Source organism: Salmo salar, chromosome ssa01 (genome assembly GCF_905237065.1).
Source record: "Salmo salar chromosome ssa01, Ssal_v3.1, whole genome shotgun sequence".
Taxonomy (NCBI): domain Eukaryota; kingdom Metazoa; phylum Chordata; class Actinopteri; order Salmoniformes; family Salmonidae; genus Salmo; species Salmo salar.
This window is the reverse complement of record NC_059442.1, coordinates 81,552,682-81,577,302: the sequence shown is the minus strand read 5'-3', so window position 1 is coordinate 81,577,302 and position 24,621 is coordinate 81,552,682. Positions and strand designations below refer to the sequence as shown.

The 24,621-nt window shown below is 41.2% G+C and overlaps 1 protein-coding gene and 1 long non-coding RNA gene across 3 annotated transcripts in view; one reads left to right on the top strand and one right to left on the bottom strand.

Moving 5' to 3' along the window:
* Positions 1–544: 544 nt before the first annotated feature.
* Positions 545–24,621, bottom strand: part of LOC106612143 (syntaxin-binding protein 4) — a 66,166-nt gene continuing 42,089 nt past the window's right edge. The window contains exons 15-21 of one of the 2 annotated variants that reach the window (XM_014213068.2): positions 18,783–18,904; positions 17,685–17,774; positions 17,504–17,569; positions 9,859–10,041; positions 7,567–7,683; positions 6,664–6,713; positions 545–2,080 (exon numbers count right to left, since the gene is read on the bottom strand). In XM_014213068.2, coding sequence (XP_014068543.1) covers positions 1,933–2,080; positions 6,664–6,713; positions 7,567–7,683; positions 9,859–10,041; positions 17,504–17,569; positions 17,685–17,774; positions 18,783–18,904 — 776 coding nt within the window. In that variant the 3' untranslated portion in view covers positions 545–1,932. Of the gene's footprint in view, positions 2,081–6,663; positions 6,714–7,566; positions 7,684–8,491; positions 8,657–9,858; positions 10,042–17,503; positions 17,570–17,684; positions 17,775–18,782; positions 18,905–24,621 lie in introns of those variants that run through there. The other variant, XR_006770911.1, reaches the window with a different exon arrangement.
* LOC106612175 (uncharacterized) lies at positions 19,862–21,159 on the top strand. Its single transcript, XR_001330250.2, has 2 exons — positions 19,862–20,095; positions 20,355–21,159. It is a non-coding gene; the product is annotated as an uncharacterized lncRNA (long non-coding RNA).

Sequence of the window (24,621 nt, the reverse complement as noted above, 5' to 3'; positions counted from 1 at the left end):
CCTCTCTCTCAATGTCAACAAAACAAATAAGCTTATCTTGGACTACAGTAGACAGAAGAGGGAGGATGCCGCCATCCTCATTGACGGGGCCGCAATGGATCGGGTCAAAACCGCAATGGAAAAGGTCAAAAGCTTCAAGTTCCTCGTGGTGCACATCACTGAGCACCTAAGACCCTCACAAACTGCACCATTGAGAGCATTCTGTCGGGCTGCATCACTGCCTGGTATGGCAACTGCTCCGCCCTCAACCGCATAGCTCTCCAGAGGGCGGTGCGGACAGCCCAACGCATCACAGGGGCCACGCTGCCTGAACTCCAGGACATTTACCACACCCGGTGTCAAAGGAAGTCTAAGAAGATCATCAAGGACCTCAATCCCATCGACACACACACGCACAGCCAACGCTGCTGTATCATGTTATAGAGACATTGAACCAACCACTGGTCACTTCCCGTTTCACACTGTGTATTTAAATACTGTATCCTCAACATAGCTTATTCTAATATTTCTACAACTGCACATTGTATTTTAGTTACACTGATTATGCGCATCACATATTTATTTATATACTGGATTCTTGACATAGTTCATTATTGTGTCTACTGCTGTACATTCTTAGTTGATCTGGTGTAAATTCCCCCGGTGTATGTATAGATTACATTTTGATACTGCTACATTGCTATTTGGGTTGTTAATTGGATTCGTCCCACCATTCTTTTTTGTATTTTTCTTGACATTGTAATTGCTTGACATTTGACTGCATTGCTAGGAGCTAGCAACATAAGCATTTCGCTGCACAGCTATTACACCTGCTAAACTGTGTACGTGACCAATAAACCTTTATTTGATTTACTCCCCAACACTGATGGTTAGCTACTGACTTGATCACAGGTGTACGTATGATGATGTTTTGTATTGACTAAGGTCTTATAGTACATTTCTAGATACACTTGTACAATTCTGGGGGGAAAAAAATCATTCAAAACATATCTATAGGAAGTAGAACATTGCATTGCATTTCATGTTGCATGAAAGATCAGTCTGTCCGTCCACTAGACGATGACTACAGAGAAAACTTGAGTAAATATGGACGGAAAACATCTCCACTGGACACAGAGGCTGGAACATCTCGAGGTTGCTTAACACTCAGTCCCTGGTTCATTCATCTCCACTGGACACAGAGGCTAGAACATCTCGAGGTTGCTTAACACTCAGTCCCTGGTTCATTCATCTCCACTGGACACAGAGGCTAGAACATCTCGAGGTTGCTTAACACTCAGTCCCTGGTTCATTCATCTCCACTGGACACAGAGGCTAGAACATCTCGAGGTTGCTTAACACTCAGTCCCTGGTTCTTCAACTCCACTGGACACAGAGGCTGGAACATCTCGAGGTTGCTTAACACTCAGTCCCTGGTTCTTCAACTCCACTGGACACAGAGGCTGGAACATCTCGAGGTTGCTTAGCTGCTGTATTGTCTTTTATTCTGCTGTCTGATACTCCAGTTCAAGGATGTCCTTCATTTTCTTACAGGCTGCTCCACTAAAAAACAACTATTGAGATTATGTGTATAGTAACTACAGAGTTGGTTTGGTGTCTGTTTTCCAGTTGGCTTTGGTTGGCTTGGTAACTATGGAGGTTGGCTTGGTGTATGATGAGCTGATTGGTTTTGGTTATCTGGTTGGTTTTACTTGGCTTAGCAACTAGGTGGTTTGATGTCGGTTATGCAGTTGGTTTTGGTTGGCATAGCAACTATGGAGGTGATTTGGTTGGTTTGGTGTCTTTTATCCAGTTAGTTTAGGTTGGTATCAAAACTACGGTGGTGATTCAGTGTCGGTTGAGCTGATTGGATTTGCATGCTAGGCCAGGGATAGAGACGATATGCAGGCATGCAGCAAGTCGACTCGTAACACGACGAGTCAAGATGATAGATCACTTACAGCCCACCTCGAGGATGGCTCTAACAGTCCGTGTGAGTTCTTTAGCCTCTGCAGCTAGCGTAGCTGTCGTCCACTGGGACTTCTTCCCCACGCGGGCTCCCAGGAGTTGAGAGGAAGCGCCGGGCTTCATGTCACCAGAGCTGCAGAGAAACAGACAGGTATAGAGTTAACCTTTCAAGCTTACAGCACTTTTACACTGTTTTTACCATGGCTGTATTCATTAATCGAGCAAGAGAAAACTCTATGGATATTGGCTTTCACCTGGAATTGTCTATTTATGTCTGACAAAATAATGATAATCATTTTAAGGATATAAGGATATGGATAGGCTAGATAGGATGAAGTCAGAAGTGATGCAGAAAAATACTGTACTCTTTCTTACGGATGTTATTGTAAAGAGTAGATGACATGGGCTGTACTACAGTTGGTTGGGAATATGGTGGCATGATGGCAGGTCATGACACGTCATAGCTAATACTTCATAACTGAGAGTATAGCCTTGTCTCAAGTTAAGCAGTTGGTTACAACTGTGAGCGTTGTGGAGACCAAACAAAACTAGCATAGTTGTATTGTGGGTGCATCTACTCTCCTTATTTGACCTAGATATTTTATGTGTATGTATTGATGTGTAGGCTAGGTGTGCCTTTTTTAAATTGATGTAGTTCTGTTCTTGAGCTGTTCTTGTCTATTAATGTTCTGTATTATGTCATGTTTCATGTTTTGTGTGGAAGAGAAGCTGCTGCTTTTGCAACAGCTAATGGGGATCCTAATAAAATACCCCCCCCAAAAAAATACCATAGTCTGAATTCAATTCAAATAGTGTTTCTAGAAAATATCGCAATATTGCCGACCTTGCCACCTAAATTGATGGAAATTATGTTGCTGTAAAAATGGTTATTGCCACAGTTAATGGGGGATATCAATATTAGAGAAAGAGAAAGTAATTATTGTCTGACAGTGACTGATGAAGTAACTATATTATGACAATGAGAAATGGATATAATTATCTTTGTCTACCATTACCGAGGTGTAAACAACAACATGTCAACCTACATTTCATCTGTTACAACTACTGCCCTACAAACGGCCAGGAACACCTGCAGTTCTAGGAAGAAAACGTATTGTCAAAAGTGTTGTTTAACTAACAAAGACAGAAGGTTACTTAAGGTTACCTAAGACAGAAGGTTACTTAAAAGTCCAATGCAGCCATTTTTGAATCACCGAGCTGACTAGGTGAAAAATCTATTGGGCAAGGCATTTAACTCTAACTGCTCCTGTAAGATAAGAGAGTCTGTTAAATGACTAAAATAGTCTGAGTAGGGAGGGGTAAACTGGCTGTTGTTGGCAGAGAGGTTTGGAATTATCTTTCTTATTGGTCTATTAACTAATTTACTCCTTCCCACCAAAACAGGCAGAAATTTATTTTATCCTCATTTTCACAGTATAATTCCAACCTCAGTGTGGAAATATATATATATATAAAACAGGAAAATCTCATTTTTGACTGCACTGGATCTTTAAGATAAAAACGAAAGTTGGGAGGTTGGTCAGGGAACGGTTGGTCAAGGAACGTCTTCGAATCCTTTACCCCTAGCCTACCTAAAGTTAGCCACAATTGCTAAGCAAATGTTTACTACAAATGATAACACAAAAAGATGTATGATACTCTACGACTGCTAATATGTATGATACCGTACAACCACTGGACCATTTGTAACGTATCATACAAAATGGAGGGACATAAAAAAAATATATATATAATATCATGCAAATGGGTATGAGACAGCATTGTTATGTCACAAATCCATGTGAGACTGACTGGACAGCTATATTGAGGTTTTCCAGTGACCTACAGATTGACAATAGAACACTGGGTAGGGGGTAGCACAGGGGGTCTTTGTAAAAAGGGTTTCAAACTGACAGACTAATGCATGTTACTCACTGACGCAGACTATGTTACGTAGTCAGACTTACAAAACAGGACGTTGTCTAGGTCTTCAGAGGGCCAGAACTAATCATCACCCCACGTTGTTTGCTAAAAACTGCACAGACTGCAGCTCAATACCCAAGTGGAAAGTAAATATATTTAAATATACTTATATCATACTTGAATATATTTAAGTATATAGAATTATGTCCATAATATATATACTTTAGTATATTTAAAATAATCTAAATTGGAGAACATTTTAAAACATTTAATGTCAACTTTAATAGGGTTATATTAGCGTTTAAGTATATTAAACATGGCCATTACAGCGTTAAGGGCGGCACCTCACTTGTGATTGGTCAACAAAAACTATATAATTAATGGTTTATGTTTGAAATGCTCATAAAAGTGTGGTAAAAATATATTGTTCAAAACAAGCTGTTACTTACTACTCTGCCCCTAAGTGACTGTCAGCAGCGGCAGCTCTGCCTCCGTGGGTGAACAGGCCGTGTGAACATTGCTTGGATTGTGTTGCCAGCTGTTTGCTATGAGGGTAAATAGTCCAAATGAAATCACAGGAATTCATAGCATGAATTATAACAGTACAAAGTAAATGGCCGTCCTGAGGCGATCAAATGTGCGTCCGTTCAGTCAGAACTTCTGGGTCTGCTCTAGTCTCCTCCTCCCAATCAGTCTCTTTATTATAGAGAAATACTCCTCAGCATGTTGCGTCGAAGGACAGAGCGATACAGTAGCTAGAACCTTTTCATAGTGGATATGGTAGGGATAAAAAAAAAATGTTTCCCACTGTTAGGGTCCTGTGTGGCTCAGTTGGTAGAGCATGGCGCTTACAACACCAGGGTTGTGGGTTGGATTCCCACGGGGGACCAGTACCAAAAAGTAGGAAAATGTATGCACTCTGGATAAGAGTGTCTGCTAAACGACTAAAATGTTGTTTATCAGGTTCTACTATAAGTGACATGGCGACATGTGTCGACTACAACAGCATAAAACCAGGTGTTTTACAAAGCATGATCAAATGAATTAGCCAGCTACAGTAATATTGAGAAATAGTTTGGTCGATTTCTTGGGTCAAATAAACCACTTATCTACCTTTGATAAGCAGCTAGCTATAGCTAGCTATTGCTAGCTAGTTAACACCCATGTCAATATCCACAGGATCGGTATGTTTGTTGCGTTCTCCCAGGTTCACTCGTTCGTTTATGATCTTGGCTGCAGGTTGTAAATAGTATCATCTAATCCAGTGGTTTCCAAACTTTTTATAGTCCCCTACCCCTTCAAACATTCAACCTCCACATGTGTACCCCCTCTAGCACCAGGGTCAGCGCACTCTCAAATGTTGTTTTTTGCCATCATTGTAAGCCTGCCACACACACATTATACGATACATTTATTAAACATAAGAATGAGTGTGAGTTGTCGTCACACCCCGGCTCGTGGGAAGTGACAAAGAGCTCTTATAGGACCAGGGCACAAATAATAATCACATTTTTTTCATTTTTTAACCATCTTACATATAAAACCTAATTTGTTCATCACAAATTGTGAATACCTCACCACAGGTTAATGAGAAGAGTGTACTTGAAAGGATGCACATAACTCTGCAATGTTGGGTTGTATTGGAGAGAGTCTGTCTTAAATAATTTTCCACACACAGTCTGTGCCTGTATTTAGTTTTCATGCTAGTGAGGGCTGAGAATCCACTCTCACATAGGTATGTGGCTGCAAAGTGCATCAGTGTCTTAACAGCACGATTTTCCAAGGCAGGATACTCTGAGCGCAGCCCAATCCAGAAATCTGTCAGTGGCTTAGTAACTATGGAGGTGATTTGGTTGGTTTGGTGTCTTTTATCCAGTTTGAGCCTCCATACCTTCCCACACAGCCAGGATAGAACAGCGGGACAGACACAGCACAAAATAAGCCGTAGCATGGCTTTCATCGAGAAGCTCTGGAGCCGGCTTCCCCGCCTCCATGGTCTTATTCAGCTCCTGTAGCAAAACGATATGATACATCTGCAGCATTGTGACCACATTCAATGACCGGGCCGTCACACCCTCTGCCTGGTACACTTTGTCCAGCTGATCCGCCGAGAACCGGCACTGTTTATTTGGAAGCACAGTGCTAGGATTAGCCCCCTTGTTAGCCTCTGGAGCTAAGTAACTCGCTAGCTGTCCATCTATTGGCATTGTGCAAACGAGCCCGCCTCCTCCATACCCTCTACATTCATGAACTCACCATAACCTGATAGCACCAGTCTGGCTGAATGAGGGGAATCCCAGGTCGCCTTTAGCTCATCGGCAAAATCTTTAAACGGGTAAGTGATGCTTTACCACTGCAAGGACAGGAGGTAAATACCTTCCCCCAAACCTGCCGGAACGCCGCTGTGGGGGAGAAGATGGCCAATCCACCCCCAGGTGATCTGCCACACTACGACACAGCTCCATCAAAGGTGAATTAACCATCAATAGTTCACTCTCCCCCGCCGAATGCAAAAAAACATTGTTTCACAAGTGAAAATCCACATCATCACATGTGAAGTGTTCCAAAAAACATATGGTTTCAAATGATTTCACATGAACAAAACATGTGGAAATGTCATGTGAAATCATGTGATTTTCCACATGTGAAATCATGTGTTTTTTTCGTAAGGGTGTATACACTGTGAATGAATAAGATTATCTGAAAGATAGCCCACTTTTGAAGAAAGAAGCAGAAGAAGCAGACATGATTCACTCTCTATTCATTAGAAACGTGCACAATACACATTCTTACCTACAGCTCTTCATGGGACCTTGGTTTTCAATGAGGAAGTCTTGGACATTCTAAATGGGAAGGAATGTAAATATACGTATTATTTGAGTTGATATATGCGTCTCAAATGCCACTCCATTTCCTATGGTACACTACTTTTGACCAGGACATATACATAGGGCTCTGGTAAAAAGGGGTGCACTATATTTTTTATTTTACCTTTATTTAACTAGGCAAGTCAGTTAAGAACAAATTCTTATTTGTAGAGAATAGGGCACCATTTGATGAGACCACTTTTCTGAACACTACAACACTTTATCAGACATGGGTTCAAATACTATTAAGGTATTTCAATTACTTTCACGTACTTTTCAAAGTAAATATTTGGATTTTAATATTTTGAAATACAATTGGAAAGTATTGGCATGTATTTGAAAATACTCCATTCGACAGACAAGTGTTTTCAAATACAAATATTAAAATACTCCCATGCATTTAAAGCCAGGTCAGTTTGGTTCAAATGGTATTTGCTATGTTTTTGAAAATAAGTATTTGAAATTTTTATTTATAGGAAATAATTTGAAAAAAATACTTCAAATAGAAGCAGTTGATTCAGCTACAATATTTTAAAATACTCAAATACACCAGAAAATAAGTATTTTAAAATACAAATACAAAGCACGTATTTGAACCCAGGTCTGCTATTTATAAACTTGTCATTATTCAGAGATGTAAATGCTAATTTCAGTTTGTCTTTATATTTCTGTATTTTCTTTCTGAGGACGTGAATAATATGAATTCAAATCTGTTTCTCCTTCTCAAATCTGTTTCCCTTCACACACTGTAAACTAGATATGAAGTAATGGTCTTCGAGAGAGAGTTAGTGTTGACATTCAGTAATCACAGTACACACACATACAGTACCTCCACGAAGTTGAGCAGTTTTCCCATGGACACCTCAAAGCCCTTTTTGGCCCCCTCGTTCTTACGTAGTTGACACTCCAGAACGGCCACTCTCTTCTTCAGCTCCTCCACCTCATCCTATCAGGAAGGATATCACACTAGGTCATCAGCATGGGTTCTACTGTATGGCCTGCATCTGGATGGGTTTTCATTCATAAATTGAAAGATTGGCTGTATTTATAATAAAAAATATATTTTTTGTGATTAATCGCATTGTCTGAAAGCGTTCAAAATACACTGAAAATGTCCAAAATACGTAATCTATGCAGCTAAAAACAACAATGCGATGTCAAAACAAGTTGACATTGAGGTTAAAGAAAGTGTGATTATCAATTAACCAGATTTTTCAAACCGTTATTTTGGACAGCATCAAGGCGTCAATATTCTTGCAATGCTTTTGTATAACAAATCTTAAATTACAGCTCAATTTGAGCTAAATCTGAAGTTGTGATTCATCTTGATTATTCACAGCAAATCCTGGGATTAACAGCCCTAATTTTCAATAAAGTTACATATTTTCAATAAAGTGTCATTCATTGATGAAAGTTCAATTATTTTAAAACTATAGCAGAAGTTTCTATTGACTTTTCTGTGACTGCCAAAAGTGTGATACGTTTCATTTATTTATAAATTATCACACACTTTTCCCATTGACTCAGAGTACTATGTAGGCTACATGCCAAAAGCGTAATTGGTGATATAATTGTGGTCCAGGTACAGATCTCCCAAACAGGATGGAGAAAACCTGGAACGGGATCACAGACGAGAGGATTGGGGATCTGGTGCGGACTCACGCAGTATGGAAGTGTGAGGAGTGACAGGAGGGAGAGGGAAAGCAGGGAGAGAAGTTAAGAATGATGAAGAATGATACACTTATTTTACTCACACAGTGAAGCAGTAAATCCTGCAGACTCGGACAGGAAGAGGGGGGAAATCAGGAGCAGACTTTTCTCAGCACAGGGGAGAGGGAGGAACCTGGAACGGACTGACACAGGGAGGAAAGGAAGGAACCAGGAGCAGGGTCCAGCAGGGTTTGGGTGGGCTCGACACACTGGATGACAGGATGGACAGAAGGAAATACAGATAAATGGAAGGAAGGGAGAGGAAGGAACTACTTCCTTTGAAGACAGGGGAAGAGAGAGTGTGAGAGAGAAACAGAGACTTAGAGACGGATACAGAGAGACGGATACAGAGAGACGGATACAGAGAGACGGATACAGATACAGAGAGACGGATACAGAGAGACGGATACAGATACAGAGAGACAGATACAGAGAGACAGATAAAGATAAAGAGAACAGGGTAGTAAGGCCCCTCAGATCTAGCAGAGCTCCCTGTGGTTGATACCTTACACCAAGATAATATTACATGCGTTTGAGGAGTAGACTGTTATTTATTCCAACAGGGGAATGTAGTGTAGTCTGTTACCTCAGTCTGGGCATGGGTTTTATGCTCAACAGAGAAAGAGGAAAGAGAGAAGGGGGTCTCAAATCTGAGAATGGCGGTTGACAGGTTTAATGGCAATTCTGCTTCTCAAAAGTAGTCTCTGGTCCAAAGTAGTGCACTATGGGTGAAAATAGTTATGTTAAGAAGTGTGTAGGCTATAGTAGCTCTGGTCTAAAGAAGTGTACTACATAGGGAAATAGTTGCTCTGGTCAAAAGCAGTGGTGGAAAAAGTACCCAATTGTCATACTTGAGTAAAAGTATAGATACCTTGATAGAAAGTTACTCAAGTAAAAGTTACCCAGTAAAATACTATTTGAGTAAAGTCTAAAAGTATTTGGTTGTAAAAATACTTAAGTATCAAAAGTAAATGTAATTGATAAAATATACTTAAGTATCAAAAGTAAAAGTATAAATAATTTCAAATTCCTTATATTAAACAAAGCATTTCTTGTTTTAAAAACTTACTCAGACATAATTTACAAATTATGCATTTGTGTTTCGTGAGTCCATCAGATCAGAGGCAGTAGGGATGACCACATATTCACTTGATAAGTGTGTGAATTTGACCATTTTCCTGTCCTGCTAAGCATTCAAAATGTAACAAGTACTTTTGGGTGTCAAGAAAAATGTAGGGAGTAAAAGGTACATTTTCTTTAGGAATGTAGTGAAGTAAAAGTTGGCAAAATATAAATGGTAAAGTACAGATACTTAAGTACTTTATGCCACTGGTCAAAAGTGGGGAATAGTGGCTGGTCATAAGTAGTGAAATAGGGATTATAGGGTATGATTTGAGAACCAGTCTGTTACCTTAGCCTGGCCGGGCTGCTGCTGTTCGTTCCTCTGGGCCTTGAGCTCGGCTATCTCAGCCTCCAGGAGATGAATCACCTCCTCATAATCCATCTCCATCCCCCTGGCCTGCTTCTGGGCTGCTACAGCCAGGTGGATCCGGCTCCGCAAAGCACGGCTCTCATCCGTCCCAGACTTTATCTCCTACCAGGGAGAGTGACGAGGAGAGGACAGGAGAGTCAAACAGGCACAGGAATATGATGTAGGTAAAAGTTCAGTGCACTTTGAACTTGTTTTGGAACATTTTACTGCTTGAATGAATGAAAAGGATGCTACATTATAATTTTTTTTTGAAACGGTGCTTTGCTTTAATTTGTTTCTTCAATTATTTTGGCCTATTTCAGAGGCATTTTAGCTTTCTTTTGTAATTCTCTGTTAGAGGATAACAGTGTTCTGAGGTGTGTGACACTGACACACACAAACAGGTCTCCAGTGGTGGAAAAAGTACTGATTGTCATACTTTAGTAAAAGTAAAGATACCTTAATAGAAAATGACTCAAGTAAAAGTGAATGTCACCCAATAAAATACTACTTGAGTAAAAGTCTAAAAGTATCTGGTTTAAAATGTACTTAAATACAGTGGTGGAAAAGTGTTGATACTTGAGTAAAAGTAAAAAGTAAACGCTATACATCAAAATCCTTATATTAATAAGCAAACCAGGTGCCACAATTGTCTTCTTTTTTTTTTACGGACAGGCAGGCACACTCCCACACTTTTGGGTGTTATCCCTGATGTATGGAGTAAAAAGTACCTTATTTTCTTTAGGAATGTAGTGGAGTAAAAGTAAAAATTATGAAAAATATAAATAGTAAAGTAACGGACAGATATCCCGAAAAACTACTTAAGTAGTTCTCCAAAGTATTTTTACTTATGTACTTTACACCACTGCAGGTCTCCCTCACTCATCACACGCTAGAGCAGAGTCAACACGCTAGAACAGTCAACATGCTAGAGTAGAGTCAACACGCTAGAGCAGAGTCAACACGATAGAGTAGAGTCAACACGCTAGAGCAGAGTCAACGCGCTAGAGTGGTGTTAACACGCTAGAGTAGAGTCAACACGCTAGAGCAGTCAACACGCTAGAGTAGAGTCAACACGCTAGAGTAGAGTCAACACGCTAGAGTAGAGTCAACACGCTAGAGCAGAGTCAACACGCTAGAGCAGAGTCACCACGCTAGAGCAGTCAATACGCTACAGCAGTCAATACGCTAGAGCAGTCAACACGCTTGGGCAGAGTCAACACGCTAGAGCGGTGTTAACACGCTAGAGCAGAGTCAACATGCTAGAGTGGTGTTAACACGCTAGATCAGAGTCAACACGCTAGAGCAGTCAACATGCTAGAGCAGAGTCAACACACTAGAGTGGTGTTAACACGCTAGAGTAGAGTCAACACGCTAGTGACACATGATAGATGATGGGACTACCCTGGAGAGAGAGACAACCTGACAGACTAGCCTACATAATTACATAAGATTATGTAATGCTCTACATAGAAAATTCCCAGTAGTTTTTCCTGACCACTTGACCTGAAAGAACTCCTAGCCGTACCTGATACGATGATAATACGGTAGATAACTGACACAGAAGGCTCACGTGTAGCGTAATATTGAGTTGCAGTTTATGGTTTTAACAAAAAACGTGGGATGGCGACGCCTCTGAAGACTTAAAAAACAATGTTTCGTAAGCCTAGTGGCATAACATGCATTAGTCTGTCAGTTATTTCAAAGTTCAAACCCTCTAGCCAATGTTCTATAATCAATCTGTAGGTATGTGGAAAACCTCAATATAGCCGTCCAGTTAAAAAGTCTCAGATGGATTTATTTAAAAAATGTGGTGTTTTCTTCCTCAAACTATTTCTCTGTGTGTGTGTGTGGTCAATGCTGATCCCTGCTGTTGGCTAAAAATAAACACCTAACTCTCTGTGACCTAGATCTCCCCTGGTGTTCCCTATATGGAACACATGTGCACACACACACACACACACACCAGTAAATGGGCACATACCATACACACATTCATTCACTTGCCCCACACACACACACTCATTCAGTTGCCCCACACACACACACACACACACACACACACACACAGACCATCTGTTCCTGTGACTGGAATACTGGGAATTCTATATATTCTCAGAACCGACGTTCAGAGAACAGAAGGAGAGAGCGCGAGAGAGAGAGCTAGAGAGCGAGGGATAAGATCACTTAAGCTGGGATACATCTCACAGTCATGTGAATGAGTTGCCCGAGTTAGCAATGACCAACAGCATCAGTACACAGGAAGGGCACGATAGGGCAGAGCAACATACAAGCTGTAACTCTAAACACTGAGTATGCCCTCAATATTGTATCTTTATATACTGTTAGTCTGTGTCTCACCTTTCACCCTCAGCTCTACAAAAGAGCCTTAATAAAAAAATCGAACCAAACCCCATGCAAACTGATCAAACATGGGTTTATCAGATGGCGTTGTAAACCTTCACAAAATAGCAACAGCAGGACATGTCCCTGGATCTATTCAATACATAATTCAGTTATTTTACTAGTAAATGATGTATTTTCTTTATCCGCTTGTGTAATGTTTTCTGTGTGCTGGCTGGGATGACAGCAGGGATTTAGTTCTGTAATGCTGCTACCCTCTGAGCCTGAAGCTGCTGAGTCTGCAGGGAGCACTATACAGAGCACTTAAAGGAAGCATCCCAAATGGCACCCTATTTCTTATATTGTGCACTTAGCAACGGTCATCGAAATTGTTAAAAAGGTTTTAAAAACATTTATAATATTTGATCCCAGGCTGTGTCGCGACCAGGAGATCCATGAGGTGCCGCACAATTGGCCCAACGTCGTCCGGGTTAGGGGAGGGTTTGGCCAGCCGGGATGTCCTTGTCCCATTGCGCTCTAGCGACTCCTTGTGGCATGCTGAGAGCATGCACGCTGACTTCCGTAGGCAGTTGTACGGTGTTTCCTCCAACACATTGGTGCGGCTGGTTTCTGGGTTAAGCGAGCAGTGTGTCAAGAAGCAGTGCGGCTTGGCAGGGTCGTGTTTCGGAGGACGCATGGCTCTCGACCTTTGCCTCTACCGAGTCCAGAATTGAATGTTCATTTCTCTACCATAAGCTGCCTCCAATGTTGTTTTAGAAAATGTGTCAGTACGTCCAACCAGCCTCACAACCGCAGATCACGTGTAACCACACCTGCCCAGGACCTCCACATCCTGCTTCTTCATTCTGATTGGCTGGGCCTGGCTCCCCAGTGGGTGGGCCTATGCCCTCCAAGGACCACCCATGGTTGCATCCCTGCCCAGTTATGTGAAATCCATAGATTAGGGCCTAATTAATTATATTCAATTGACAGATTTCCTTATATAAACTCATTCAAGGGTTTTTCTATATTTTTACATTGTAGAATAATAGTGAAGACATCAAAACAATCAAAAAACACATATGAATCATGTAGTAACCAAAAGCGTTAAACAAATCAAAATGTATTTTACATTTGAAATTCTTCAAATAGCCACACTTTGCCTTGATGACAGCTTTGAACACTCTTGGAATTCTCTCAACCAGCTTCATGAGGTAGTCACCTGGAATGCATTTCAATTAACAGGTGTGCCTTCTTAAAAGTTAATTTGTGGAATTTCTTTCCTTCTTAATGCGTTTGAGCCAATCAGTTGTGTTGTGACAAGGTAGGGGAGGTATACAGAAGAAAGCCCTCTTTGGTAAAAGGCCAAGTCCATATTATGGCAAGAACAACTCAAATAAGCAAAGAGAAACGACAGTCCATCATTACTTTAAGACATGAAGGTCAGTCAATAAGGAACATTTTAAGAACTTTGAACGTTTCTTCAAGTGCAGTCGCAAAAACCATCAAGCGCTATGATGAAACTGGCTGTCATGAGGACCGCCACAGGAATGGAAGACCCAGAGTTACCTCTGCTGCAGAGGATACGTTCATTAGAGTTACCAGCCTCCGAAATTGCGGCCCAAATAAATGCTTCACAAAGTTCAAGTAACAGACACATCTCAACATCAACTGTTCAGAAGAGATTGTGTGAATCAGGCCTTCATGGAACCGCTGCAAAGAAACCACTACTAAAGGACACCAATAATAAGAAGAGACTTGCTTGGGCCAAGAAACACAAGCAATGGACATTAGACCGGTGGAAATTTGTCCTTTGGTCTGGAGTCTAAATTGGAGATTTTTGGTTCCAACCGCCGTGTCTTTGTGAGACGTGGTGTGGGTGAACGGATGATCTCCGCACGTGTATTTCCCACCATAAAGCATGAAGGAGGAGGTGTTATGGTGTGTGGGTGCTTTTCTGCTGACACTGTCTGTGATTTATTTAGAATTCAAGGCCCACATTAAACACACTATCACAATTAGTGTAGACCTAATATGCGAGGCTACATTTGAATGGTAGCCTAAGTCTAAAGTGTGCCACTCTGCCAAGCCTTGTGAAGTGAGTGATCAAGGTTGTTTCAGAAATATGGTTTCGCATAGGCCATTACTGTGCTTGTAATAGACTATTTGGGGAAAAGCTTCTCCGGTGAAAGCATCTGCATGTGATTGGGATGGTGAATAGAACATGCCAGTTTACTTTTGTCATTATATAAAATGTCAGGTAAACTACAAGATGTAGGTTACAATTGTAGAAAGTGATATACTAATGTCTCCTCGTCAGGAGAGGGCGTAGTCACTATGGTTAGCCTCTACCAGGCTTTCACCCCACTGGCCTGGAAGTCGAGGCTACTCTATGGAATACTTGACCTGGGTAAAGGTTATTGGGGTTCATAAATATTCCCAGGTTGTCATGGTCTATATGGAGCTAGCAGTAGGATTAAATATGAATAATCGAAGAGACAAGTTGTTTGGCCCATCTTTATTTCCAAGCCTTACACATTCAAGGCAAAACACTTGAGCAACGAGGCAAGCAATTACATGCTGTAAAAGATGTGCAGGCTAAACGGCATTTGCTGTTGATTTGCTACAATTAAATACGAGTTAAGATCATTTTTTATTGTACGTAAATTGAAGTATTATTTGCAGTTGTCACTGACAATAAACACGCCCAGAAAGCATTAGTAGGCCTACAGTGTGCAGTCGAATGTGTTGATCAGTTGATTGACAGGTGTACTGTAGAACGATAAATGATATAAAAGAAACTTTCCTCTAGTGTGGACTCACAATAAACTTTAAAATAACTAACACTGTTACTGCAATCTGTAGGATGATAACGAGAGTGGTTGACTTGGTTAAGAGTGCTCTTATGAAAAAGTGTTTGTTCACGTCCATCTACGTCAACATTTGTAATTGGCTAATGCAGAACTTGTTCCAGGAAATAATCAGTGTCATCTGGTGATTTTAGCATAGGACTAATGTGTGCCAAGTTATCTGATGGGACCAGCTACAATAGTGTTCTATCACGTGCAAGTAAATCAACAATGTTAATTGGCTGAGTTTAAATTTAAACTGTTTCTAACGTTCGCAAGTATGACCCCACTGTGTTTGTGTGTGTGCCTGTGTGTTCGTGCATTTGTCTGCATGCGCGTGTGTTACTGTGTAGAGTAGGGCTGCCCAAACCTGGTCCCGGAGGGCCAAAACACTTCTGGTTTCCATCCTCTCCTTTTAAATCAGGGACTAATTCAGATCTGGGACACCAGTTGAGTGCAATTAACTACCAGGTACAAACAAAAAACTGAAATGTTTCAGCCCTCCAGGACCAGGAATGGGCAGCCCTGGTATAGAACTTAATCTGATAGCCAGGTAGTGACTACATAATATGCAATCAGTGTCGTGACGAAGTTGATGTACAGGAGGAAGATAGAGGGATATGGAGAAACCGAATAAATATGTTACTATCCCAGTGCCTGTTGGGATATATTACATTCGGAAATTGATCTGTGTGCTTTATGCATCAGAGGATGAGTCCCAAATGACACACTATCCCCTAAGTGCACTACTATGGGCCTGGTCAAAAGTAGTGCACTATATAGGGAATAGAGTGCCATTTGGGATGTAACCAGAGAGAAGAAGAGGTGTGCTGTGTAAATGACTCACAATACAGGGAGGATCTATTTAGGGTGCACCCACCTCCATGTTCCCTGTAGTCTCACATCATACAGTAAACCTACACTGTGCTGTCTGTTTCTCCCTCCGACACACAGCGAGTACTGCCGCGGTGCTACAACAATACGTGCTTAAACCCCATGCTCTCAACACACTCAGAGAGAAAAGATGCTTAGGAATGAGGACAACATGCATGGAGGGGAAGTTTCAGTGTGTGACTGCTCTAGGGTCCCGTAGCGAATTAAGGAGTTCATAATGAGGGGTTTGTTTGTTTCAGTATGTGACGCTCATGTGGTTGGGTGTATGCAGTATGTGATGCTCATGGGTTATCAGTTTATCGGCCGTGTCCGAATACCCCTTGTTGCATTCTACCATAAATAGCAGGGTTTTTGGGTATGCTAAAATAGAAAGTGTTATAGCATGTGAAATGTCAAAATGTAGTAAATGCCAGGATGTCATACTAATTTTGGCTTTTCATCTACTAGAATTCTCCGCACACGGTTGAGGAAGAGAATTGTCTCTCTACCCACGTGCGTTTGACAACAGCTGATAAGGGGACGTGCTGTACAAAAACGAAGAAATGGCAGGAATTAACGCAATTACACATTAGGGGCTCCCGAGTGGCACAGTGCATCTCAGTGCTAGAGGCGTCACTACAGACCTTGGTTCGATTCCAGGCTGTATCACAACCAGTCGTGATCGGAGTCCCATAGGGTTGCACACAATTGGCCCAGCATCATCGGGTTAGGGTTTGGCCGGGATAGGCCGTCATTGTAAATAAGAATTGTTCTTAACGGTCTTGCCTAGTTAAATAAAAAAAAACATGATGCATTCTTAGTATGGATGAGCTTAGTTTATATTTGGTGCTTACTGCATTTTTACTAAAAAGTATGTAGTAAGATTAGTACAGTACACATTATGTCGTAGGCAAGGCAGATTTCAGACATGGTCATCCACAAGACAAACCTGGACAATCTTGTATTAATGTATGAAGTCCACAGTCTAAGACCAAGAAAACTCCATCGCTTGCTGAATATAAACTGTAATCTAGATAGATATATTTAAAAGATTGCATGCTAGTCTTATGTTACGTCTTCACGACCGGTCGTTAACAAAACTTCAGTTGGACTCAAGCACAGGAGGTTGGTGGCACCTTAATTGGGGAGAACGGGCTCATGGTAATGACTGGAGCGGAATCAGTGGAATGGTATCAAATACATGGTCTGCAGGTGTTTGATGACATTCCATTTGCTCGGTTTCTGCCATTATTATGAGCCGTCCTCCCCTCAGCAGCCTACTGTGGCCTCAAGTGTTTGGTTTGTTCTCTGCGTCTTCATAAGACAAAGAACCCTACAGAACAAAACACATGCATGTAAGTGTGCATGCTTGTGCAGAGCGCCCTCTGGTGAATGGGCAAACTACACACCCCCCAAAAAAGCTCAACAAAACCAGCTAACTTCCAGTAAGTGAGCTTCAGATGTATGTGTAAGGCCAGATAAACTATACAAAAAAAATTCAAAAAAATAAATAAAATCACCTGTTTGACCCTGTTCAGCTCTTCCTCCATCTGCAGGTGAAGTCTCTCTGACTCTGCCAACTGCTCCTGGAGAATGTAGAGACACAGCAAGAACATGTCTATATATATTCTCTAAAGTCTACACACAAAAGTTCCTGTGTTCTGACCTACTAATGTTTGATTTCTCTAACTCCTGTGATACCTGTAGTTTCTTGATCTCTCTCAGAGCCTCGATGTGGTCTTTCCTCAGTCTCTCCATCTCCTCCAGGTCATCAGAGTCAGACAGTGAAGGCTGACAGATACAGGACCACAGGGACATTATTAGACAGAGAAGGCTGATACGGAGAGACAGGAAGACAGAGGGACATGGATAAAGGCTCTACTTCACACAATCACAGCAACAGAACATGGAACTATCACCTTGTCAAAGGTTTTACATAAAACAAGCATTACCATCATGTATAGCATCAACACAGGAACACAACATCATTAAAATAACATGTTAGTACATGATTTAGTTACAGCCTGTATTACACTCTCACACACACTACAACATAGGAACACATGCATATAGGCCAGTGGTTTTCAAACCTATCCTCGGTGACCCCTAGATATTTCACAATTTTGTTGTAGTCCTGGACTAGCTCACCTGATGCACCTAACATGGGCTTGATAATTACAGTAGTTGACAAGTTGAATCAGGTGTGCTAGCACTGGAACAGTTCAAATACATGGAACAGATGGGTGTCCCAGAAGAGAGATTTGAAAACCCCTAATATATCAGTTACTGAAGACTTTACTGCAAACATATATTGTACAATCATACTACTACACACATTAATCACCTTCAAGCAGAGCATCAACAGGTCAACATCCATAACCACTACTACACTTTACACATGGATGTTTACTATAGTAATGCAACAATAGACAAACACTCTGTGTTCACAGGGATGGGCAACTCCAGTTCTCGGGGGCCTGATTGGTGTCACACTTTTCCCCCAGCCATATAGCAAACACAGCTGATTAAACTAATTGCATTCTAAACTAAAGACCATGATTAGTTGATTATTGGAGTCAGGTGTGTTTGCTGGGGCCTGGGCAAAAGTGTATCACCAATCAGGCCCCGAGGACTAGAGTTGCCCATCGCCACCTTAGCATAAGACAGATCTGCAAATCATCATACCCATTTCAAATTTCGCAGTCTGATGTGCACTTAACCAACTACAATACATTAGCTTTGACATCTTTACAGAAGAAAAACCTTGAGGCTAAAGTGTACAGTATTAATATCTCCTACCGTGTTGGTGGGTGACTCTAGGAGACTGGAGAGGTCATCTGACACGAACCTTGAGCCTTGACCTCCGACCCCTGACTCCTCAAACTGAAGCTTGAACAGCTCCCGTGTCAGTGTCTCAAAGTCTGCACATAGAGTAATAACATGTGTTTTATAATCACAATCTAGAAATATAGATGCTCATTCGGTATCGCTGAAAAACACAAGAAAAGATTGTTACCTGTTGTTATAGTTTCAATAGAAACATGCTACATTATACATACAGTTGAAGTCGAAGTTTACATACACTTAGGTTGGAGTCATTAAAACTCATTTTTCAACCACTCCACACATTTCTCGTTAACAAACTATAGTTTTGGCAAGTCGGTTAGGACATCTACTTTTGTGCATGATACAAGTAATTTATCCAACAATTGTTTACAGATTATTTCACTGTATCACAATTCCAGTGGGTCAGAAGTTTACATACACTAAGTTGACTGTGCCTTTAAACAGCTTGGAAAATTCCAGAAAATGTGTTTGTTTAACACTTTTTTGGTTACTACATGATTCTGTATGTGTTGTTTCATAGTTTTGATGTCTTCCCTGTTATTCTACAATGTAGAAAATAGTAAAAATAAAGAAAAACCCTTGAATGAGTAGGTGTGTCCAAACTTTTGACTGGTACTGTATATATACACACAACCTCTTTTTTCTTCATGTTGTACCAAGTTGATTTTTACTTAGGAATTACCTATCCAAATTGCTTCAATTGTGTTACAAGCAATTCAATCTAAAAACCTGTTAATCAAGATATTACATTGGTTCTTTAACATGAAATAACGACTCCAAACACTTTCTTTACATAAGACTATCACAGTAAAGGGACATACCACAGCTGCTCTTTCACTGTGTATGTCCATTAATATGTTATTAACATAGGCCTATAATATGTGTCATAAAAATCGAGTATTTCCTAACTACATGCAAATACGAGTATTTCCTAACTACATGCATCTCCCCGGTAGAAACGCACCATTAACATTTCCTGGTTGTGAGCTAACCACAATATCCAGAATTTATAGCAATTAGTACCGCCCCTGTCGAGGCGGACCCAGTTGAGAATGGGTGTCAACAGGTAGCTAACGGTACTCACTGAACCAACCACTCGTTCATAGTACATCAGCTTGCGAAGCACTATTTATTTTTGTGTCGACAACAACTGTCAAGTTTAGTCATGAATTGGTGCTCAGTACCTTGGATATGCAAACTACAAGCATGCACAGACTGCTGGGGTAAAGTTGAATTGATTACCTCACTAAAGGTGTCGAGCAGAGGTAATTTAGCTAACTAGCGAACTACATTTGTTTATCTAAAGCAAAATCTAGCTTGCTAGCTTTCATAATACTCTGGCTAGACATTCCAAGGCAGATCAATGTAATTAGCCAGCTGCTTTCTGGCAATGTGATTTGTAACGTTGCAAGATTACGTTAGCTATGTTAGCTAAAGCCTACCGGACCATATCTAATCATTTGCTAGCTAGCTAACTAACTACTGCAGAGGCTAACGTGACTGGCCTATGTGATCTATTTACAGTCCGATCCAATCAAGATCTGCAGCAGCAACCTTAGCACCAGGAACTCGTGTTACGGCCCAACTACACTCCAGCCACCAGACGTTCGGCATTGCCATCAGCCATTGAGGGAACGCTTCCTTTGAAATGAATGAAAGCTGCTATACTGCCCACGTTGCGTCACATCCAATTGATAGGTTAGCTGTCAACATCACACAAATGATGCGCTCGCTTAAATGTTGTGATTCTGGATGGCCAGATAGCTAGCAACAAAGACAATAATCTACCATGTGGGGAATCCGTAGGTGGCTCGTTTCAGCTAGTTTTATCTTGTTCTCGATACCATGTCTTGTTTTCAGGTGTTTTGACTGATGTCACGTCTATGCTAAAATGGCAAAAATTTGCTGGCCAGCTAACCAACAATTGTAACAATGTATTTGAGAGACAATAAGTGCTCATTGCGCAAATGTATTTTTTTTTTCAATAAACATTGGAGACGAAAGATTGTTGACAACATGTAAACAATATAAGACAACCCTGTCTGTTTTGCCCCATAGCACACGCATTGGATTTGTTGCTAAAAAAAACAACCTGTCTACAGCAGCGTCCAAGCTCAAAAATCGAGGTTCAGTTCTCGATGGCTGACGCGTGCGTTCATTCTATCTTGTGAATGGAAAAAAATAGATTTTGGTTGGTTTCTGGTGTAGCAGGTAGAACGTCACATTGACACAATGCTGATTATTATGCGTGTAGTGTAGCTGACTTGTAAGTCACCTTTGCTAAGTCTTTCCATGATGAGCAAATAAATATACTGGAGCTTGGCATCAACATGGTCCATGTCTTGATGTCATAGATGGTGTGTTTATAAGTAGGCTACAACTTCTACTGTAGTTCTCTCTGTATTGACGCTTAATTGATTGTTTATGCAAAGCTTCAAGTCTAAATTGGAGAAAAGCAGAGTTATTGGTAAGGATGGGATTGTGTGGGTGACTGACTGGTGTCTGTTGGGTAGGTATTGTGTGTGAAGGTTAGTATGCATGACTCTATTGACACAAGGGGGATGGATGTATATAGTACCTTGTTTTAGTGTGTATTGATGGGGACAAAGTAGTAAAATGTTGGCTAGTCACTGACTACTGCTGCTGATGACCTTGACACCAGTTTCAGTAGTAGATTATTTAGACCCATTGGATTGAACTTTCAGCAGGGAACAAGTTCAAGATCAACATCAGCTGACTCGGGAAGAGACTGCACGGGGGTGGCACGAGACAAAGTGTCTATGAGTCCAAGGTCATGGAACTCATGAAGTTCTGCCAGACCAGCTGCCATTGCCCAACACAAGATGAGGTTCACCAGCCGAAGAACATTTTGCCAACACCTCATACATTGTTAGACTGATGATGTAATGTAATATGGAACAGTGTTTCCCAACACTGGTCCTCCAGCACCCACAACAGTACACGCTTGTATTGTAACCCTGGTCCTCAAGCACCCACAACAGTACACGCTTGTATTGTAACCCTGGTCCTCGAGCACCCCCAACAGTACACATGTATTGTAACCCTGGTCCTCGAGCACCCCCAACAGTACATTTGTATTGTAACCTTGGTCCTCGAGTACCCCCAACAGTACACATTTGTATTGTAACCCTGGTCCTCGAGTACCCCCAACAGTACACATTTGTATTGTAACCCTGGTCCTCTAGTACCCCCAACAGTACACGCTTGTATTGTAACCCTGGTCCTCGAGTACCCCCAACAGTACACATTTGTATTGTAACCCTGGTCCTCGAGTACCCCCAACAGTACACATTTGTATTTTAACCCTGGACAAGCACACCTGATTCAACTATTCATGAGGTGTGTTTGCCATGGGCTACAACGAAACTGTGTAATGTTGGGGGTACCCAAGGACCAGGGTTGGGAAACACTGATATAATAAGCCTAGTATACTGACAACTGCATCGTGGCATAGATATTGCTAACTGTACATAATGGTGTTTTATATTTTTTTTTTACAAGTGTACTAACAAGTGACTAAATGGTTCCAGCTGCATTAGAAACCAACAAAGTGTTGACTTCAACTTCTGGATCAATTTGTGATATTCATTAAATGTATTTAGAAGTAACTACCTACAATCTTAATGCTAAAACAAATGATGCAGGGAGTTGGTGTATCATTTCAACTTTCATTTGTTGGCAAGTAAACATGTTTCAATAAAACAGTACATTACTCTGTCAATGTAGCAAATAAGTAGACAAATCAAAATGTATTGGTCACATACACATATTTAGAAGATGTTATTGCGGGTGTAGCGAAATGCTTGTGTTTCTAGCTCCAACAGTGCAGTAATATCTAACAATACACACACATCTAAAATTAAAAGAATGGAATTAAGAAATAGTGCATTTGGAACGTATTAAGACTCCTTGACTTTTTTCCACATTGTTACGCTACAGCCTTATTCTAAAATGGATTCAATTGTTTTTTTTCCCCTTCTCATCAATCAACACACAATACCCCATAATGATAAAACAAACACAGATTTTCTGAATTTGTTACACATTTATTAATTAAATAAAAAAGTGAAATATTACATTTACATAAGTATACAGACCCTTTACTCAGTACTTTGTTGAAGCACCTTTGGCAGCGATTACAACCTCGAGTCTTCTTGGGTATGACGCTACAAGCTTGGTACATCTGTATTTGCGGAGCTTCTCCCATTCTTCTCTGCAGATCCTCTCAAGCTCTGTCAGGCTGTATGGGGAGCCTCGTTGCACAGCTATTTTCAGGTCTCTCCAGAGATGTTCGATCGGGTTCAAGTCTGAGTGCTCTGGAGCAGGTTTCATCAAGGATCTCTCTGTACTTTGCTCTGTTCATCTTTCCCTTGACCCTGACTAGTCTCCCAGTCCCTGCTGCTTAAAAACATCTCCACAGCATGATGCTGCCACCACCATGCTTCACCTTAGGGATGGTGCCAGGTCTCCTCCAGACATGACGCTTGGCATTCAGGCCAAGAGTTCAATCTTGGTTTCATCAGACCAGAGAATTGTGTTTCTCATGGTCTGAGAGTAGGTGCCTTTTTGGCAAACTCCAAGTGGGCTATCATGTGCCTTTTACTGAGGAGTGGCTTCCGTCTGGCCACTTTACCAGAAAGGCCTGAATGGTGGAGTGCTGCAGAGATGGTTGTCCTTCTGGAAGGTTCTCCCATCTCCAAAGAAGAACTCTGAAGCTCTGTCAGAGTGACCATTGGGTTCTTGGTCACCTCCATGAGGAGGTGCACTGTCAACTTTTGGGACCTTATATAGACAGGTGTGTGCCTTTCCAAATCATCTTCAATCAATTGAATTGACCACAAATGGACTCCAATCACGTTGTAGAAACATCTTAAGGATGATCAATGGAAACATGATGCACCTGAGCTCAATTTCAAGTCTCATAGCAAAGGGTCTGAATACTTATTTAAATAAGGAATTTCTGTTTTCGCTTTGTCATTATGGGGTATTGTGTGTAGATTGATGCAATGTCAGAGTGGCATTGACTAAAATACAGTAGAATACAGTATATACATGTGAACTGAGCAAAGCAGTATGTAAACATTATTGACTAGTGGTTCATTATTAAACTGACCAGTGATTCCATGTCTATGTACATAGGGCAGCAACCTCTAAGGTGCCATCACTAGTCGGCTAGTACTGCAAAGTTGCTTAGAAGTAGAGTTGTCATGTCTGTCGGCGCTATCTTGCTCTATCAATGGCTTGTATTCAAGACAAAGTTCATTTGCTCTGGTGACCGAAATGAGTTTACACAGCAGTATGCAGGAACAGTTATGGCAATGTATGATATATATACACTGCTCAAAAAAATAAAGGGAACACTTAAACAACACAATGTAACTCCAAGTCAATCACACTTCTGTGAAATCAAACTGTCCACTTAGGAAGCAACACTGATTGACAATAAATTTCACATGCTGTTGTGCAAATGGAATAGACAACAGGTGGAAATGATAGGCAATAAGCAAGACACCCCCAATAAAGGAGTGGTTCAGCAGGTGGTGACCACAGACCACTTCTCAGTTCCTATGCTTCCTGGCTGATGTTTTGGTCACTTTTGGATGCTGGCGGTGCTTTCACTCTAGTGGTAGCATGAGACGGAGTCTACAACCCACACAAGTGGCTCAGGTAGTGCAGCTCATCCAGCATGGCACATCAATGCGATCTGTGGCAAGAAGGTTTGCTGTGTCTGTCAGCGTAGTGTCCAGAGCATGAAGGCGCTACCAGGAGA